Below are 21,853 nucleotides of genomic sequence, written 5' to 3'. Positions count from 1 at the left end.
ATCCATTACTCTACTCTGGGCTACTCTTTTTTAATGTAGCCATGTCTGTGTCTGTATCACCAAACTAGAATTTAATATATTCTGACTAGTATTATGCATGCCATATGCTTATCTGTATGTATAAACAAAAAATATATTATTTTAAAATATATACACTGTCTTCTTTCTTTTAAAATTTGATTATACTTGTGATAATGACATAACAGTGCATGCTATATCAAACATGATTATAGACTTTCTATATGGATTTTGCTCAGCAGATAGACTTACAATATCAGGCTTTAAGCACCTAGCTGGATAAAAGAAGTAACAGAAATGGGCCTGTCTTTCTAAAATGAGTTTAGAGAGAAAAGTATTTTATCAGCAACTATATACCAGCTAGACCAAACTTTTTTTGTCATTAGACCAAAGATGGCCCACATTTAATTATTTATAAGAAGTAAGAATGATTGTCACATTTTCTTAAACGCAACAAAAAAAAATAATTTTAAAATAAAATACCACTACAATTTTAAAACTATACACATCCATCAAAGACTTAACAGTTTATCAATATTCAATAATTTCCAAATTTATCAATATTCAAAAATTTCAAAATTTTAGATTGCTGATATTTATGTGTTGTTTTTTTTTTCAGTATAAAACACAATTAATTTAATTTTTAAAAACTTCTTTTACAGATGCCCAAGATGAAAGATGTCTTAAGGACAATTTATTTTTCAAACCTGAAACCTAAAAACCAAAATATAAATACTCGGAATCAGGTAATTGTAATGTATAATCAAAATAAAGTATGTTTTGAAGTTATGTCCTATTCAATTTATTTGGTGCATATGTCAATGTGTATTAGCAGATTGCAAACTAGAACTAAATTATGGACCGGTTTCCTTTTTCACCAGTAGTGACTTTCCTTTTATACACCATATCCAACCTTCAAAAGTAGCATCTTAGTCTTCGTACAAGTATTACTTCAGTCAGTACACACACATTGTCCTTAACACAGATCAACATATTTTAATGTAAAATACAAATATTCCAAATTGCTTTCTCATCAGTAAGTTAGAAAAATATTCTACTAACATTTTGTAAAGGGATTAGATTAGTTTAAGGTACTGTTATAGTCAATAGTTTTTGGCACATCAACATTTTATATAGATTGTAGAAATGATGCAGGGCTTAGAAAGGCTAAAACTGATCAAGTTTATATTCCTGTGTAAGATGCGTGTCATAGAGAGGGATGTAATCTAATAGAATTGAAGTTGTTATAACAAATTAGAATAAATCCATTCTAATCTGACTTCAGAATCCTATGCAACTTGAGCAAAGATTTAACATAGTAAAAGTAGATCTGAATAAGACTGATTTGGTTGTGTTTGTCAGGGTGAGAAAGTTTTTAGTTTATAATTATCAGCTTGCAAATTCTTCATAGGGTAAAAAAACAAATACTTGGGTGGACACAGATCTTGAAAACTGCTTTAACAATTTTCTTACAAATTTGACCATTTAAGTATAACTTGGGGAAAAGAATAACCAGCTAATTGGCGCACTTGAAAACTCTGGTTTGACCTTTATATTTTTCAAAATATAAATATCTTACAATTAAATTTGGTCTGGAGGTCTAGATAATCTATATCCTGAATACACATACATCAGCAAAGTATTCCTGCATATATTCATGTTTGTTTGTAAAATGTTTTACATGTTTCGGATGTTCCTTCAGAGTTGAAGATAATTACTTCCTAGTCCAAACCTCCCGCAGGACGACGGCAGATGGGAGTGGGCAGGGTTTGAACCTGAGACCATCGATAAGTCTGAACGATAGTCCAGCGTGCAAACCACATGACCAGGCAGCCATCCATCAAAGAGTTCAATTAATAGAATATTTTGCAAACTAGAACCTTGTAGATCATAGATCTAGATCTATTAAATGCTAGTCTAGGTTACTCTTTTTTAATTTTGCCATGTCTGTCTGTATCACCAAACTTTAATTTTATATATTCTGACTAGATTTCCTGTGGCATTTTACGTCTAGAGAGACAATCTTTTCCCTTTGCAACTTCCTGTGTGACTAAAGAGGCCAATCCTTGATACACACCTGCGATCGCAGGTTGGGCATATGTAATCACCATGCGCTGTTGCATTTTCACCCTTCTTTCTGCTTCTGTTGTGTATGACATCTGCAATCTGTGACCCTTCCTTTATGCTCTCTCCGTGTGGATCTATCCAGTGCCACCTCTTCCCAGCTGCTAGTGTCAATTTTGAAGAGCTTCATGTCGCATTTGCATACATCCGTATAATGTAAAACTGGGTGACCAGCGGCTCTCCTGCCTTCTATTAGATCGCCATACAGAATGTCCTGTGGAAGTCGACCTACTGGCATTCTACGAACATAGCCAAGCCAGCCAAGGCGTCTGCTGCTGATAACAGAGCGGATGTCCTGGCACCCTGCTCTTCGTAGCACTTTTTCATTGGTTATCTTATCTTGCCACCTTATTTTAAAGATGTGCCTTAGACCATGAGTAGGTTGACCATGTTTCACTTCCGTACAGCAAGGTGCTCAACACACAGGTCCGGTAGATTAGGGCTTTTTAGTACTGTTAGTCAGCAATATGTTGTCCCAGACTCTTTTTCTGCAACCGTGACATGGTGGCCATTGCCTTGGCTATCCTGTTATTAATGTCTTTATCCAGTAGAGTGTTGCTGGATATGATGAAGCCAAGGTAACAAAAGTGATCAACAATTTCTAGTGGTTGGTCATTAATGCTTACTTGAGGTGCAGTGTTTGTGTTTTGGACAAGTATCTTAGTTTTGCTTTGACTGATGTTTAAGCCGAACTACTGGCAAGCAGCAGATAGTTTGTCAACCAGAGACTGTAGCTGAATATCAGAATCAGTCACAATAGCTGCATCATCAGCATACAAGAGTTCCCTGATGAGTAACTTCTTAACCTTGACTAGATTTATGCATGTGCTTAACAAGGATTTTTCAGGTATGGGGGGGGGGGTGCGCCTTGGGGCGGGTAAAAATTGTTCCTTTTTAAAAGATTTATTATCAGTAATTAAGAGCAAAGTAATTGCTCTTACAAGACAAGAAGTCATCAGCCCCATAAGAAAGAAAGTCTTTTTTTAAAAAAAAAATGTTGTTTATTATTAAATCTCCTGTATGTGCCATGGAAGGTAATTTTTTAATTTTAACTATTTTTAAAGGTATTTACTATCCACCTCTTGTGAAAACATTGGCTACTGTCAAGGCTTACATTGAATCTCTACCACTTTTAGATGAGCCAGAAATGTTTGGGCTCCATGAGAATGCAAACATAGCCTTTCAGTTGAATGAAACCAATGCTTTACTTGGTAAGTCTTTGTTTTGCTAATGCTAGTATAGAAACATAAACAGGCGCAATTTACTGCTATATTATAATATACACACACTTACACTGGTTTTGTTCTGAAATACTTTAGTTTAGAAAATAATTCATTGTCATATAATCTTTTTTACACTGCTTTATTATGGCTTACAACATTGTAGCCATTGTTACATTTATATGTGTATTTATGTTTATGTATGTTGTGTGTGTGTTTGTTTGTTTTCTTGTAGTCTACCTTGTTCTATTGTTCAGTATGTTCACGGTTTACTCTTAAGTGTGTCAGTTGTGTGTATTCACTGTGTATTAGTCTCTGCTGGTTGTTCTCTCCTTGTTTCACGTTAATAAAAATGGAGTGTAAATTTTAAACATCAGTATTGTTAGTGTATTGTGATAATTTAACATGGAGGCAGCTTTCTAAAAGTTCTAAAATGGAAACTGTAAGTAAAACTAACTTTAAACCAAGAATTAACCCTCCACCTCCTTTAAGTGTGAAGAAAGGGTGTGAGGAATGGAAGCTTTTCAAGCAAATGTGGCTGAACTATTGCACTATAGAGAGAATAAACGATATAGATGAAGAGTATGCCAAAGCACTGTTCTTGCACACTATCTGCCCAGAGGCATTGGCAGTATACAACAGTATCACCTTTAAACCAAAGCACAATGTTCAAGACATAATATGTGCATTTGATGAGCAATTTGCAATTTTTGCAACCATATGGAAGAGTCATTAATAAGTGACCGAATGGTAGTTGTTGGCATCAGAGACACAAGGACAAAGAAAGAACTCTTACAAGAACATAAACTAACACCCAAGACTTGTATAGAAATCTGCAAGGCAAATGAAGCTGCTGACTTGCAACTAAAGGTACTAGAAACAGGTACATCTTATGCCTCACCACCTCAGGATGAGGCGTTCGCTGTTTTGTCTCGCAAAAATATTCTACAACAGAATGCTGCTCATAAACAGCGCAAATGTAAATTTTGTGGACAAAATCACCCATTTAAAAAGGAACTGTGTCCTGCATGGGGTAAAATATGTAATATCTGTCACAGACCAGTTTTAGAACCTCTGTGACATGAAGTGACACTCAGTCACCTATAGTAATATTCCGTGCGGGCAAGCACGAGGTTATGTGAATAAGTTAAAGGACTCTGAAATAAGGGTCAATGTTAAGCAGTTAGTGAAGAACTCCAGCAGAGAGTGGACGTACGATTTTCTCTGTCTGTAATGTGTACCTTAATGAATTTGATCTAATGTTAACTTGAGAGATTCCTTCGGACTTATATTGTGAATATTTTATTAATGTGATTACTTATTCTACATGGCATGAGCAGCCAGTATTTATTGGTTTATATTTTATGACGGCTGAAGTCGCCAATATCTTTTGTAATTTATCTTATATATATTAAACTTCATGTCTGCTACCAGTGTGTTTATCAGTAATTCTAAATGTTGTCGTTGGAGACTTCAGTATACTAGTGTTGTTGTGCACTTGCAAATCTAGTGCGTTTAATAAAGTACATCGTTAAGAAGAGCATTATAGCCGTACCAGAAGAGGTACCTACAACATACACGGACACATTCACGTCGTCACGCCTACAACTAAAACTAGGCAGCGACATTTGGTGGCCAGTAAAGGTGTCTTAAAAGACAAGTGAACCTGCACGTTCTCAACGGATCTCAATCGCCTCTATAGTAAACAGCGCAAGACTACACCTTAGACCGGTACTTTTTTCTCAAGATGGCGTCTAACTAAACAAGGACCAAATCCAGCCTGCCCACAAGATCTACAAGGAAATCAAGGTATTTACAAGGCATTGCTGTCCAACCTGTAATAAAGCAAGCCATAAAACATCACTAGATCTATATTTGAACTCGGTGTCAAAACGCCACAGAACGCACTTGCCTGATCGCCACTGGCTAGACAAGATTCCAACACACATTGAAATTCAGGTCATCTCTAACTACTAGATCTAGGTCATCATAAACTAGTCAGACATCAACAACAGTCACGCCATTACATGCAGACCGAGTCATTCAAGTAACCTAAATAGCTTTGCCAAAGCTATTCCACATCTGCATGCTGAGATCCATTCAACTACATCAACCCTGTTCCTAGATCTACCCGTGACCCTGTGTGTAACCAAGAGCAGAAGACAACCCTGTTCCAAAAGCTGCCTTTACCTGTGTGAAAGAAAGATCTACACCATTCAAGACATCGTTTGATGACAGATACACCGCTTCATCACTAGTGCTCGCCACTATTCATCATTGGCATACTCGCACCTTGACATGGTCGTACCATTCAGGTCTTGTAGAGAAATAGCTCTCAGCTGAGACATTCTCCTACTTATGGTCAATATTTTTTTTTCAGCATACTGATGGATATCCTAACTTTATGTTATTAATGGGCTACTGAGGAGTTATATATATAGCCTGATATATAAGTACCTTTACAAGTTCTATCTTTACAAGAACTGGATTATATTAATTTGAACTAACAGAAGCCCCTAGTATGTGATTATCTTGGATTACCTATATGTGAGCTTCCTAACCACTGTGGATTATTTTGTGGATTATTATCTTGGAGTACTTGACAGAACTTGTATTAACTGTAAATTTGAGCATGCGAGCCATCTTATGGCATTGAACTGGATTATTTTTCTACTACCACTTTAATGCTCATAGTGACGTGTATTCTTAAATTGGATTACTTATACATGGATTATTATTCTTAAATTGGATTACTTATACATGGATTATTAGCGAACCACCCAAGCTGTATTTGCATTTGACAAGCTACAAGAGAGATGAGGATTAAACTACACTAGTCAACAAGAAAAGAGTCCGTAAGTCATTATTAACAAATTAAATACATGCATATGATTATAAAGTACATGGATTTTGCTTTGATATAGCAGTAATTAAACTTGATTGTTAGTAGAGTTAGTAATTGATAACTCTTGGCATTCTTGGAGCCATATTTTGATTTCATTTGTCTAAGTGTTCTTTTAAGGGTGGCTGGAGAGGGACTATTTTATGATCTATCATAATAATAGGATCTATTAGGGTCTATCCTATTTGTTCTTTAACCTCTATAAGGCCCAATGCGTTTGAGGCTCTCCTTGTTGGTACGGAGGTCATAGAATATAGTGGGAAAATATTTATTTAGCTGTTGAGTCTTGTTTGTATTTTTGTCAGTGTACTTAATCTGTATCTATATTGTTGTTTGTTTAAAAGTCCTGTATCCATATATCTGTATTTCTCTTGTCACATTTCTACTTTTTATTAATTTCTTTAAAAGCAGACTGTTGTTCCCTATATTGTTTCTGTGTTTGTCTTTTTACTTATACTGTACATATATTTTTCTTTCTTTTACTAATTTACTTTTTTTTTTACTATTTTACTTTGGCACAACAGCACACATGTATAACATATGTTGATATTTATGACTATTGAATTTGAATAGTCTATAATTGAGTAACTAATAAGTAAATTTTGATCTAGATCGATACATTTGTTTGACAATTCTCATTACATTCTGTCATTACATTATAACCATTGATTGAATTTTTTATTATTGTATAATACACACATGTAAAATAATTGACACACACTGTATTGATAAGGATAACATAGTACATTCTTTTCTCACTTAATTAACTACACAAAGCATTAAACATGTCGTCCTATGACAAAATATTAGAGCTAGTGAAAATCATGGAACTAGAAGGGGATGAGAAAAAGGAATTTATCAAAAAAGAATTAGAAAAGGCTGAAAGGAAAGAAAGGGAGGAAAGGGAAGAAAAGAAACAAATTAGTGATAGGGCTGAAAAGGATAAAGATAGGGAAGAAAGAGCTGCTGAAAGAGCTCATCAGAAAACATTAAAAGAACTAGAAACTAGACAAAAAGAACTAGAACTAGAAGCTGCCAAAACAAATCCCAACATTATAACCCAACAATCTACAACAAAGCCATTCATCTGTAAATTCCATAAATACAATTCAAAAGATGAAACACTTGAAAACTACTTGGTCCAATTTGAGCATATTGCCTCAACTTATAATCTTAACAATGAGCACATGGCCAAACACCTACTAGCAAATTTGTCGGGAGAACCCCTCAACATCATTTCCACTTTAACTGTAGACCAAAAGAAAGACTATGCGGCAGTAAAGACTAGATTACTAGAGCACTTTGGGAAAAATTCAGACTTCTATCGTAAGTTGTTCAGGGACACTAAATTGAAAAAAGATGGGGACTTCAACAGAATAATATTCGACATGAGGACTAATATGATAAAATGGTTAGAGCTAGCAAAATGTGACATCAAGGACCCGACACAAATCCTAGACATGCTACTTATTGACAATGTCCTCAACAACTTTACAGACTTGGTATTTACTTTCCTTAAAGAAAAAAAGATCAAGACAGAGACTGAACTGATAACGAATCTAAATTTATTTAAAGACAGTCATCCTGGACACACGATTGACAAAAGAGACCTACACCAACTTGTAGCCACAGCAACAACATTCAACAACAACAACAATGATAAATACAAATGGTCTAACACCAAGACTTGTTTCAATTGTGGGAGGAGAGGTCATGTGAAAAACCAATGCAAAGCTCCTAGAAACTACAGTAACAATTACAGATACAGAAGCCACACTAATTTCTACAACCCAAACAGCTACAAGCACAACAATAATTACAATAATAGACCATATATTATAGACTACACCAGAGTGCAAGTCCCAATGAAAGAAGAAATTTTACAAACAGTTACCAACACAATAACTATAATAGAAACAACAGACAATCTAGAAGGGACCAATTTAACTACCACACAAACAACCACCCAAACAACTACAATAGCGGAAATAGAAACAATAGAAACAACAATGGCAATAACACCAACACCCATAGAGAGGAAAATGTAGCCTATATGCAATTAAATAAGTCCAAAATAAAAGTCTTTCCATCCTATGTCAATTCTAAAGAAGTAGGATCAATTCGTGACAGTGGAGCCACGGCAATAATAGTTAAAGCCTCTTTAGTTGAACCAGGACAGTATCTAGAAGATACAGTAAAAGTGACCTATGCAAACATACAAAAATTTGATATTTGCAAGACCGCTAAAGTCCTAATAGAATCACCCTGGATTACAGGAGAACTAGAAGCCATAGTCATGGACACCCCAGCACAAGATCTAATAATAGGCAATGTAGAAGGTGTAAAAGATCCAACACTAGAAGAAGTTATGCAATGGGCGGAAGATAGACAAAAGTATTCCCTATTCAAGCATGAGGCATTATTAGTTGAAACCAGATCACACAAAAAAATAACACCAGAAATAGAATGCCCCACTGTATTACTGAATGAAATAGGCATAACTAGGGAGGAACTAATAGCTATGGAGAAAAATGACACCACAATACAAGACCTCTTAAGCAAAGATTATAACAAGATAAATTTAAATAACCACCATATAGAAATTAACAACTTAGCCATTAGATATAACAGGAAAGAAAACTGTACTAGACTTCAAATACTGATCCCTAAAACTTTAAGAGCTAAAATATTAAATATGGCACATGATGACCCCACAGCAGGACACTTAGGAAAAAAAAAAGTATATGCTAAGATAGCCAACAAATTCTTCTGGCCAAAGATGGGAAAGGACATTAAGAACTATGTAAACAGTTGCACAGAATGTGCCAAACAAAAAACAGTGACTAGAGCCCCATTAGAAAAATCAGATAAATCTCACTATTTTTGGGACAAAATTGCCATGGACATAATGGGACCCCTAACTACCAGCAGTAAAGGGAATAAATATATTCTGGGTATCATTGACATGTCCACTAGATGGGCAGAGGCATTTCCTCTAAAAGATATAAAGTCTATTGACACATGTAATTGTTTAAAAACACTTTTTCTTAAATTTGGATTCCCTAATAAGTTACTGTCAGACAATGCATCAAACTTTAAGTCCCACCTTAACCAAGCATTTGCAGAAATGACTAACATCCGCCTAGTCCATAGCACTATCTACTCACCACAGGGAAATGGAGTCATAGAGAAATGGAACAGAACTGTAAAACAGATGATATATAAGCTAGAAAGAGACTCAATGAGTACCTGGGACCAGACTCTTAGCTATGCTATATTTGCCTACAACACTAGCATCCATGAAACCACCAAATTCAGCCCCTATGAGCTTGTATTTAACAGAAAACCTAAAGGACCGTTAGAGTTATGGGCCGACAACATGTTAGACTTAGAGAACATAGAACAGTAACTTCCTTGGATAATTCAGACCAAACAACAGCTTAGACAAGGAATAAAACTAGCAGAGATAAACATGGACAAAAATCTAGAAAGGCATAGGAAAATAAAAAACCGAAATAGAAAACTAAGAACACTAAATGTAGGTGACCAAGTTTTTGTTAAGATAGAAACAAACACTGTAAAGATAAGAATGAGGGACCATTTAAAGTTATAGAGAGAATTAATAACAAAGTGTACATCATTGATAAAGATGGTAGAGAATGCAAACTCAATATTGATAAACTTGTTAAATTGGATAAGAGACAAATAACTGACACAGATATAATTGAACTTGATGTAGAAACCAAATACAACATACAAGAACATATAGCAAGCACCATAAACACCACACACAACAGTAGTCCAAATATTGAAAATGATATGTTACAGAATTTGACAGTTAAATACAGTGATGTAATTACACAAAAGCTAGGATGTACCAATCTGATAGAACACACAATAAAACTCAACAAAGCACTACCAACTAAGACAAAAGCCTTTAGTATCCCCAAAGCATATGAGGACCTAGTTAGAACAGAAATGACCAACTTAATCAAAGATGGGAAGATAGAGAGATCAGAAACATGTAAATATGCATCACCCATGGTCATTGTAAAAAAGAAAGACAGTGGAGTAAGAATCTGCTGTGACTTTAGAGAAACAAATAAATGCACAGTCATAGACCCAGAACCCCTACCAGACACTGACAGCATAATTACAACTTTAAGTAAGTCATCCCTATTCACAACAATGGACTTAAGCAGAGGCTTTTGGCAGATTAAAATGGACTCTGACTCTAAGGAATATACAGCATTCAAATGCACTATGCCAGGCCTAGAAGGTATCTATGTCTGGAATGTCATGCCATTCGGCTTAATAAATAGTACAGCCACATTTCAGAAATGCATGTCAAAATTATTAGAAGGCATAAATAATGTATTGTCTTATGTAGATGACATTTGTGTTTTCACCAACTCACAACAGGAACACATTCATGTACTAGAGCAAATATTCTCAAGACTAAGAACACACAACATGACATTATCCCCCAAGAAAATAAACCTAGCCAAGCCTGAAATCCAATTCTTAGGATATTGCATTACCAATGACAAAATTACACCCACTGAAACAAACCTAACAAAGATTAAAAACATAAAAGAACCTAGGACTAAGAAAGACATGAGATCATTATTAGGACTTTGCAACTTTTATAGAAAGTTCATTCCAAATTATGCACAGATAATTGAACCCCTTGTTGAATTTACTAAAAAGAAACATGGAAACACAATTTGTATGGATGAAAAAAGTAGACTAGCATTAAGCAACTTAAAAGATAAATTTAATGAGAAACTAGAATTAGCCAGTATTGACCCAACATCAACACTATCACTATACACTGATGCCTCCAACACTGGTATTGGGGCATGCTTACTACAGCAAAGGGAGTCATTTTTTAAGCCAATAGTACACATCAGTAGAACACTGTCTGAAACAGAAAGAAAATACTCAGTGATTGAAAAAGAATTATTAGCCATTGTATGGTCAGTTGTAAAACTCAAGAATTACTTGTTAGGAAGATTTCTTAGCATTAAGTGTGATCATAAACCATTACTGGCACTAAAAAGAAAAGATCTAAAAAATGACAGGATAAACAGATGGACACTCATTCTCTCAGACTACAAATTCGATTTACAAAGCATTCCAGGACATGAAAATGTAATAGCTGACTTTTTATCCAGATACATAATACATGAAAATGAAGCAAGTGAAAATAATGACATTAAACACATCAGCCAGGACATTCTGATAGAGTAAATAAGCAGTACAAATCACTTAGAAACAAGTAGTAGTAGTCAACTAAGTCAAATTAACATTCTACACATTTTTCAAATAGGTCATGACACTTTATTGTTATACTTTTCTTTTGGGTCATGATGACATTTATGCTTATGATCAATAACAGATCATCTATTTGCTCATTGTGTTTTATTGTCAACTTGTAATATGACAAATACCAGATGTGTTTATTTTGTGTATATATTGTACTTTATTACTGATCATGCACAGCAATGTAAACAATGAGATGTAAACAACAGTGAACTACTTGAACTGTTGACCTAAAAAATTTTTCATAACAACTCACAGATGTAAATATTGTCTAAAATTTTTTTACACACCTGAATACTACAATGAATGTTTATAAACATGGAAATTTGTTTACTATTGTACTTCAATACTACACTCAGACTATTTATAGTAGTCTTATGCAAAGTCAACCTTGAACTGGATTGACATGTCTCTGAATTTTTTTTTATTTTTTTTTTTGATGATGGCAAAACTTAGAATAATATTTTGACACAGCACATTACAGTTGTAAATAAACATTAATTTTTTTCAGTAATCATTTTGAGTAAATTTACTCAGTGTGTCAAATGATACACATTGATAATGTTGTGCATCTACAATTATAGTATGACATTGGATGTGAAATAACTTATATATTTTTCCTTTTTATATTGATTAGCATGTGATTGCATGTACAAATTTTTTTTCAGTACAAATGTATGCATAAAGATGTTAACACTTGATGGAGGTACTTTTCATTACAATTAGTGTGACATTTCAGTGATTTTGTTCTCAGTGAATTAAGTATATAAATGATTATACATTTTGGACTCAGTAATTTATATGATGTTATACATAATTACTAAGATTATATAAGATGATATAAGCAATTGAAGTGAACTTACAGCACACAGCACTTCAGGGAATAAGGTACTAAGCTCATATATATATTTGTACAGTGAGATTTATGTAAAATATACTTGTCAAAGATTTTTGGACAAAAATCTTTTTTGGAGTGTGGGGCGTATGTCACAGACCAGTTTTAGAACCTCTGTGACATGAAGTGACACTCAGTCACCTATAGTAATATTCCGTGCGGGCAAGCACGAGGTTATGTGAATAAGTTAAAGGACTCTGAAATAAGGGTCAATGTTAAGCAGTTAGTGAAGAACTCCAGCAGAGAGTGGACGTACGATTTTCTCTGTCTGTAATGTGTACCTTAATGAATTTGATCTAATGTTAACTTGAGAGATTCCTTCGGACTTATATTGTGAATATTTTATTAATGTGATTACTTATTCTACATGGCATGAGCAGCCAGTATTTATTGGTTTATATTTTATGACGGCTGAAGTCGCCAATATCTTTTGTAATTTATCTTATATATAATAAACTTCATGTCTGCTACCAGTGTGTTTATCAGTAATTCTAAATGTTGTCGTTGGAGACTTCAGTATACTAGTGTTGTTGCGCACTTGCAAATCTAGTGCGTTTAATAAAGTACATCGTTAAGAAGAGCATTATAGCCGTACCAGAAGAGGTACCTACAACATACACGGACACATTCACGTCGTCACGCCTACAACTAAAACTAGGCAGCGACAATATCTGTAAACAAAAAAATTGTTTTGGCATTCAATGCAACCAAAAGAAACTGCAATGTGTACAGGAGGACAGTGATGATTGTTATTCATTATCTTCTAGTGATGAGGCTGTGCTTGCTGTACAAGGTGGACCAAACAATAAGATCATAAAAGCTGAAATGATCATAGCTGGTGAGATTGTGTGTCAGATTGACTCGAGTGCCAGCGTTAATGTTATCCCTAAGAAGCTTATTAAATCTGCACAAATATGTCCCACTCAAAGCAAGCTACGTGTGTATGACAGTAGCACACTCATACCTATTGGAAAGGTACAACTCGTAGTACAAAATCCAAAGACCAACAAGAGATATCGTGTTGATTTCGTGGTTGTGAAAGATGACTTAACTCCCCTGTTAGGGAAGAAAACGTCAGAAAAAATAGGATTAATTACAATAAACTATCATACTTTTGAAAGTGTTGATAAGCCTCTACCAAGGTTATCGACAAAAATAGTTGAACAGTTCTCTGATGTATTTGATGATCAGCAGGGTGAATTACCTGGTGTTGTACACTTAGAAGTGAATCCTGTCATAACACCAGTTACATGTCCATCTGGTCATGTACCTTTAGCTATGCAGGCTAAAGTAAAGTCTGAGTTAGAACTGCTAACAGAAAAAGGAATCATTGTGCCTGTTGATAAACTTACTGACTGGGTCAGTCGAATGTGATTGCAACTAAAAAATCTGGGAAACTCCATATCTGTTTAGATCCTTGTCCTCTCAGCATGGCACTTATAAGAGAACGTTTTCCCCTTCCAGTAATGGAAGACTTGCTTCCTAGAATATCTGAAATCCTTTTCATATGTTATACTTTTATGCAAACAAGGTTTACTATATAGTAACTAAAGAATTTTATATTTACTGATTTTTAAATTCATATTAGTTAAAAGATTATTGGATATTTGTACATCAAATTCATGTCAAATTTATAGATCATCTTTTTATGAACAATTATGAATACAAAAAACAGAATAGTTTCACCAACTTACACTAGAATCCAACTAAAATTCTTATCAATTTACACTAACATCAAACATATTTTGCTTTTGATCTTACTAGAAAAGTTTTTATGAATATTTACATCTTACAAATATCCATATGTTAAGCTTTACATGTTCATTAAAGACTTACTTTGCTAAGTTATTGGTTTTCCTTGTTGATTAGGCAACTCGTTCTTTGTTGTAATGGCACTAGGGAAGAAGAGCACTTTTAAAAAATTCATATGGGGAAATGTGACTTTCTGTGTATTTTATTAGATTGTGTTTTGTTTTTGATCTGACAACGCTCATAAATATAATTGCTCTATAATTTAAAAAAACAACAACAAAGACTCACCTATTTTAACTAAGTGCAGTGATAAAGAAATGGTTTTAAGTCTTTAACCTTAGTCACTGTCTCATATTAAGAAACTTGTCATAAGTTTTTTTCAAAGAATCTTGTCATATTACTCTTTAAATTACAGGTCTTATGGTGTTGTCTTATGGGAACTGTTGACAGAAGAAGTACCCTACAAAGATGTGGATTCTTCTGCTATCATCTGGGGAGTGGGAAGCAATATCCTTCACCTTCCTGTTCCAGGCACTTGCCCAGAGGGCTTTAAATTGCTGATGAGGCAGTGCTGGTAAAGTATTTTTATCTGCTTATGATTTAAAGAACAGTTTCTTTTAAGATAACAAGCTAGAGATTAGAATGTTATGCAGTCTTAGGGGAGATCCTTTTTCCAGAAGCATGCTTTTTTTTTGGGGTGGGGGGCTATATATGCTTGCAATCTAGCAATTCACAATAGCAAATACATTTTTAACAGCCATCCTATCAACAATTTATCCTGCCATTATAATTTTATAATTGAGACTTTAACATGTCTAGTTTTCCCTTTTTTTTTGTTTCATTTTGTCAGATTAAATAAAAACAAACAAACATTGTCTTTCACATTAGAAAAATTTCAATACATAAAGATTAGAGGCTTAGGAAGCTCTAGAAATCACATTTTAGGATCAAGTTCTAGGATCATATTTCAGATCAAGCAGGTGCTTTGTAAACAAAATTCAGATTGAGTCAATTCTCAGATTTAAAATTCTAATCAAGCCCCTTTAGTTAGCTATCCAAGGGGTTTATGCCACACATCCCACAATTTAGTATTAAGACATGTACATTAAACAAATGCAGCTTAGAATGAAATTCATTCATTAGTCACAAACATTATCCAAATATAAATCCCTAGTGCACCATGTCCTTTCTTTTTGAAATTAATATAGATCATTGAGAAGGGATATAATGAGTAGATAGCATTGTATAAAAAAATGTACAAGATTTAAATTCATTTATTGATTAAAATGAAAGGATATGTGAAGTGTAATCACTTTTTTTTAAATAAAATAATTTGCACACCAAACCAATGAGTAATACCAGAGAATGTAATTGTATTATCTTCCATAAAAAACATTAGCTTACAAAGATGGCAGGCTGATTCCTAATATTGTTTCATAAACTTTGCTATGAAAGTTATCAAAAAGATTTCCAAGGTTTACCTGTTTATTAATATCCTTGATTAAGAGAGAGTTAAAACAAATAATTAACAAGGGGAATATGTTATATGACTAATCAGATATTAAAGAAACATCACAGATTTGAAAATTTGCCTTTTTTTTTAAATATTGTAAACTTTGTTTCAATAACCTGAATGATGACTGCAACCCAACTTGTATTATTTTCAGGTATTTTATGCCTCATTGTATTACAGCGGACCATCAAGGAAATATTTGGTTAACAGATGTAGCAATGCATCAGGTAAAACATTTCTTTGTTGTTCTTCTCAACATGTGTTAAACAAATTGAATTGATCTTATTGACAACATAAAAGCTTTAAAAAAAACACAAGAATTCTAACACTAAATATTATAGCACTTGATATCAGATGAAAAAATGTAACAAAATAATTAATTTGTTTTAGTTATTTAAGATTGATTTCCTTCACTACTGTACTTTTTTTTGGTCTACAAATTAATATAATTTTGTTTCTCTTTAGGTTTTTAAAATACCACCAGGTCAGACTGTACCAAAAATGACACTAGGACAGAAGTTCCAACATGGTGAAGATACAAATCTTTTTTGTAACCCTACTGATGTAGCTGTTCTTATGTCTGGAGAGTTTTTTGTATCTGATGGGTAATACTAGGCTTTGCAATTAATTGTAATTATATATTGTGTCAGCAAATATTGCTTTAAATAAATGAGTCCATTGATACTGATTAGGCATTAAAAAATATATTTTAAATTTAAATTTTGAATTATGTAAAAATAATCAAATCTTGATTGTTTTATTACAAGCCTACTTTTTGTAAAACAGGTACTGTAATAGCAGAGTTCTGAAATTTTCCAAAGATGGAACTTTTTTGATGTCCTTTGGGAAAAGGAACGTTCAGTTTGGTGCAGGTAACTTCCTAAATATATATCTGATTCTTAGTTTGATGTGCATGATTTTCAAGTCATGTTTCATGATAACAATTTAAAACTATAAAACCAGATACCATATGAATTGTATTCAATAGCCACATTTTGTGGTATGCCCTTCGAACTCATCAGGATTGTTTTGAGTTTGAACACTGCCATCCCCTGTCATCCTGCAGGAGGTTTGGGTTAGAACATAGTTATGTTTAGTTCTGAAGGAACATCCAGAACTTAAAAAAAATATTAAGCAAAATAAAGATTTTAAGCTAAATAAATTAGGTTACATAAATGTGCTTAGCTTGGTTGTTTTTTCCCCTTATCAGCATTTTATAAAGTTCAAACTATGTTTCTACTGGTACATAGGTAATAGAAGATGAGACTTCATTATTTTGTAAACAAAGAAAAATGTGACAATATCACCATTAATATTTTATTGTAGATTTTGGTCAGTAGTTTGCTGCATTATCAAACAGCTCATTTTTTGTTCTATAGGAGGTTTACTGTATGCTGTGAATGGTCCTGCTTTAGATGGCCCCATTGATACAACTGTCCAGGGTTTCACATCAGACATAAATACTGGAGATTTGTTGGAAATGTGGAATGTACCAGATGTAAAGTTCTATTTCATGTGACAACAAAACTCAGCTTAGTTTAACTACAAATAGCTAATCTCTCTCATTGTAACATAATTTATCAAAGTTATGTTTTATTTATTTATTCTTATTCAACTTTTACAAAGTAAAAATGTTTTGAATGTATTGACCTCGTGGGAAACTACATTAAAATCTCCACAATCTTTCAGAACATGCAAAACCCACATTATGTAGCAGCAGATCCAGTAACACATAGCATCTATGTAGGGGAATGGGACCCTGAAAGTGTTTGGAAGTTTAGCAGACCTGTTACAGTACAGTCAAGTTCACAGCATAACAAAGGTAAATAAGGAAGATTGCTTTCACATTCACCTGGTAATGAATGTTGATGTGAATGTTCATTTGTAAAGTCTGTTATTAGTTTATAATTGGCTGTTAAAACGTTTGCATCAGTATTAATCTAATTATGTACTTGTGATCTGTACTACTCTCTGAATGAAACGTCCTGGACTCTTTTATTGTCTATAATTTTATCACTTTCCTTAGAGACATGTAAAAGCAAATTGAATCCGATTAGAAGTGCAAGCGATGATTGTAATACAGAAAGAAAATCATTTCAATAATTGAATTTATCGTATTGAGTGGTCATTGTGAACTACTAGCTTACTCTTTATTAGAGTAAAGAAAATGGTAGAAGTAAAATAACTTAGACTTTGCTTCAGCTCAACTGAAGTTTACAAATAGCTGTGTAGATTTTTCAAGAAATTTCCTAGTTTCATAAGGTGAAAAGTAATTTGTGTAGACATCTTAGGAAAAGCTACAATGCCTTAACTTTATTCAATTTTATGCCACAGTTGAGGAAAGTACTCAGAGCCAGTTACTGTCAGCAATCCATTGGACCAGAGTGAAACCAATACCACAGAGTTGTCTGAGGCTATCAAATATAGCAGTGATGTCTCTCCCTCTGTCATCAATTGGCATCTTACTTGTGGTACCAGTCATCTTGTTGCTACTTCTAGTCAGGGCACATCAGTCTGGTGTTATAAATTTTTTTTTAGTTTTAGTTTTTAGCTAGATTGAATGAAATTTCAAACATTTTTTATATTTTTAAATTACAGAATTTTTAATCCTTTCCTCTAGTTTAATGATCAATACTATAAAATGAAATAAAAATTATTGGGCGGTTTATAATATATTCAGGTCATTTAAAAACCTTTACAACATAACAGGCATTTAATTTTTTAAATTCTTTTTGTTAAAATTTGGATGTTTTCTACAATTTAATATTTGTTCTTTCTTTTTTTTTTTTTCATTAGGAAAATTTAAATGTTATGGACATGGAAAGAAGGGAAAGGTTTTTAACCTTAAAGGCTTTACTTGGAATTCTCATAAAGGCTTTGATAGACTTAGTACTGAGGAAAGTGATCATGAGGTTGACCCAGATGATTTAGATGATAAAGACTATTTGACACCTCCCAAGACGAATAAAGCATAGCCTCAAGTTCAAGGCTGACTAAATTGTGTAAATTAATCTTTTTTTTTCTTTGTTATTAGTTGGTCATATCATAATATTCTGCCATTACAGTCAGGGTTTAAACTTGTTTACATGTTGAATCTGATACCAACTAAATCTCATAAACACATAATTAACCATAGACCCACCTCATGTAAAAAAAAAATGTTTTGTAAAATGTTTTACATATTTCGGATGTTCTTTCAGAGTTGAAGATAGTTTACTTCCTAGTCCAAATCTCCCGCAGGACGACGGGGGATGGGAGCGGGCAGGGTTTGAACCCGGGACCATCGATAAATCCAAACGGCAGTCCAGCGTGCAAACTGCACGACCAGGCAGCCATATTACATGTTATTAGTTGTAAGTTGTATTACAATAACTAAGTGATTTTGAGCTCATAAAATTTCAAAATAAAATTATAAAATGCTTTTGTCATTCTAAAAAAGAAAAAAAGATTACTATGTTGGATTTTTTTTGGATAGCAAAGGCTATTTGACCTTTTTATTTCAATATGTGATATCAAAATTTTTAATTCATTAATTTGTTTAATATTTGTTGAAAGTTTGCTTTTGAATAAAATATTTATCAGCATTATTATCATTTAATAAGTATATTTTGTTTTTTAATTTTATGAATGATTTGATGTTATAATGCCAGGTCATTTACAAAGCACACGCCTGCCAACTTTCTTTTTGCAATGATTCTCAAAACTTAATTAGCTACCAAATGATTGTTTGCTCACTTGGTTGTGATGATTCAACATTCCTGTTATGTTCCACCATTTCCTTCTTCAATTCTAAAGCTGGCTTTATTTCATCTAGTGAATGTACCATTAGTGTTAGTGACCCTGGCAAACTAGCCATTTTATGCACAATTTTAAAATGTTCATATGGATAATATGGTTAGTTTTTTTATAGCATTTTTGACTACATGGAGTTCCAGACAACTTTCCATGTTGCTGGTCCCTTTCTCATGTCATTATTAAATCTTATTTAAAAAACAAAAAAAACTTGTTAGATGGTAACATTGTCCAAATTGTTACTAGTTTTATGTAATGTGTTTGAAAACTATGACTTCCTTAGATTGACTACTAGACTCTCATTCATGTATTGCATTTCTTTATTTTAAAATCTTGTTAAGGCTTGTTTAAAATCTCTCGACATTCAACTTTTTATGCCATATTACAATGTTTATTTGTTAATTCAATTGTTTAGTCAAATGTTTGTTTTCCAAAGTGTTACTATTTGGTGCAATCAAAATATTTAGTGGCATTTTACATACAAACACTGGTAGTTGAAATCAGTAGCACATTTTAGCTAATTTCTGATGAATCAAAATAAAAATGTCATGATATAAAAATAATTTTAAATTTAAAAACCTAAATGAAAAAAATTGTATTTTTTGTAAATATAGTTACAGTTATATTGAATAGAATTATTTATGTTAGCAACTTTTGAATGCATCACATAATTTTAATTTGACACAGAAACTGAAAATCATTTCAATTAAAGATTGTTGACTGTTGTTTCACCTCAGATGAATTGATTACATTTTAAGAAGTTATCAGATATTTATATTTATGACATACAATTTTTTTGTTATGTTATGAGTTGTTTTTGTTTTTATTTTCTACATGTTCAGGGTATAAAGTTCTAGTGCATACATACGTAGATTTCAACCCACATTTTTTTAGTTCTTACTTATGTATTTACATACATGTACTAAGAACTAATATGAAATTACAACTTAATCATTTTTTGTGTGATTTTTATGTATTTGAACCAATTTTTATTTTAAATTAGCACAAGTTAAATCTGTTGATCAGAATTTTTTTCCTTGGTAATAGTTATATTTATACTCAAACCTATTTGATGTTACTTCTGCAAAGATTTATAGACACTCAGAGGAAATGATATTAGCATGGTAGACAGTTAAACTTTTAAGGCAGAGTTTTGGAATTAAAGCTAAAATTTTAAAATAAATCAAAAACATTGATAAACAAGCTGTTTACTGCTAGTTTAGTGCATCAATCCATTGTCTGCTTTTGATTTAGTCTTTGGTTCTTGATTTCTATGCTGCACTGTCAATAACTTTACTTTTTTAAAGCAGTTCTATTAATCTCTTTCAAATACTATTTGCTTATACTAATCAGAATGTAAGATTTAATGGGTTTGATATTTGTTTCAACTGGTGATGGTCCCCCTAAAGTATTGTATTAGTACTTCAAAACTTACTTATGTACAGTTTCATTAATCAATTATATTTTTTAGGCTGTTGAAGGTTTATCAATTGATTTTTTTTTTATCTGGTGGAGACATTTAACCATTTTGTTTTTGCCACAAAAAAAAATTTAACTTGTCTGTTGTGAAAAATGAAATCAAAAGTGAATGATCACCTAGTCTTTGAAAGTTCAAAATATTTGTACTACTTTATTGATGTCATGTACTCACATAATATTTGTGTGTTAGTGTTTGTCTTAACATGTTGATGTTGTTTTGTGATATCTACATCAACATTGTCTCTTGTTGGTGTGGTATGCAAGACATTGGTTCTATGCTGTTGGTAAAAATTTCTCATCCTTCATTGACTTCCATTGTACTCCACCTTGCACTTAGAGTGTTTTATGGAGTGCTAGAAATCTAAAAAGTATCCTAGTCATAATAGAAGTTTATAGATTTTTAAAACTTACCACATTCAGAGCATTTCATTTTTACTTTGCTCTTTTTTTTTATTGTGTATGTTCTTAATTGTAATCAACATCTGACAGTGCTACATAATGTTTTATTTAATGACTGAGCATAATGCTTAATTTGATTTTAATGTGGCTAAGATTCAAGAAACATGTTTACAAGTTCATTGCTAAAAACACCTGGTGCAGAGTCAATGTATATTAATCTCTGAAATGAAATGGGACTAACAATGACTTTCAAAATAGGAATGTCATTTGTTTCTCAAATGTTAGTAGCATAGAAAACATGGACTGTGTGGTCTATTTATCTTAATGTGTGTTTGATGTATTGTAAGTGATCATATGTAACAGTTATGGGTATAGAGAATAAAATACAAAATATTTAACTCATTATGTTGTTTCATTTTTCTTAAATAGATGAC

General features: G+C 32.9%; 2 protein-coding genes across 19 annotated transcripts in view; both read left to right on the top strand.

The window, feature by feature from the left end:
- LOC129927751 (peptidyl-glycine alpha-amidating monooxygenase B-like) overlaps positions 1 to 21,817 on the top strand; it is a 32,538-nt gene extending 10,721 nt beyond the window's left edge. For 9 of the 18 annotated variants that reach the window (XM_056038385.1, XM_056038386.1, XM_056038381.1 and 6 more), the window contains 10 exons: positions 681 to 764; positions 3,207 to 3,353; positions 14,652 to 14,810; positions 15,904 to 15,976; positions 16,215 to 16,354; positions 16,536 to 16,621; positions 17,129 to 17,247; positions 17,439 to 17,571; positions 18,084 to 18,266; positions 18,546 to 21,817. In XM_056038385.1, the coding sequence (XP_055894360.1) occupies positions 14,797 to 14,810; positions 15,904 to 15,976; positions 16,215 to 16,354; positions 16,536 to 16,621; positions 17,129 to 17,247; positions 17,439 to 17,571; positions 18,084 to 18,266; positions 18,546 to 18,724 (927 nt within the window). In that variant the 5' untranslated portion in view covers positions 681 to 764; positions 3,207 to 3,353; positions 14,652 to 14,796 and the 3' untranslated portion in view covers positions 18,725 to 21,817. Of the gene's footprint in view, positions 1 to 260; positions 440 to 680; positions 765 to 1,303; positions 1,382 to 3,206; positions 3,354 to 14,651; positions 14,811 to 15,903; positions 15,977 to 16,214; positions 16,355 to 16,535; positions 16,622 to 17,128; positions 17,248 to 17,438; positions 17,572 to 18,083; positions 18,267 to 18,545 lie in introns of all 18 variants that reach the window. The other 9 variants (XR_008779380.1, XM_056038375.1, XM_056038384.1 and 6 more) reach the window with 9 other exon arrangements.
- Positions 8,318 to 13,858, top strand: LOC106060793 (uncharacterized). Its single transcript, XM_056037992.1, has 3 exons — positions 8,318 to 9,669; positions 9,831 to 11,513; positions 13,252 to 13,858. The coding sequence occupies exons 1-3, from the start codon at positions 8,318 to 8,320 to the stop codon at positions 13,856 to 13,858; spliced, it is 3,642 nt and encodes a 1,213-aa protein (XP_055893967.1).
- Positions 21,818 to 21,853: the final 36 nt, after the last annotated feature.

This window comes from Biomphalaria glabrata, chromosome 8 (assembly GCF_947242115.1).
Source record: "Biomphalaria glabrata chromosome 8, xgBioGlab47.1, whole genome shotgun sequence".
NCBI lineage: Eukaryota > Metazoa > Mollusca > Gastropoda > Planorbidae > Biomphalaria > Biomphalaria glabrata.
The sequence above is the reverse complement of the archived record's forward strand: the minus strand, read 5'-3'. Positions and strand labels throughout refer to the sequence as shown.

Coding starts and splice junctions, on each gene's coding strand:
- LOC106060793 (XM_056037992.1), top strand. CDS start 8,318: ATGCAATTAAATAAGTCCAAAATAAAAGTCTTTCCATCCTATGTCAAT. Junction 9,670..9,830: donor GACTTAGAGAACATAGAACA/GTAACTTCCTTG, acceptor TTGTTAAGATAG/AAACAAACACTGTAAAGATA. Junction 11,514..13,251: donor AGCCAGGACATTCTGATAGA/GTAAATAAGCAG, acceptor ATTATCTTCTAG/TGATGAGGCTGTGCTTGCTG.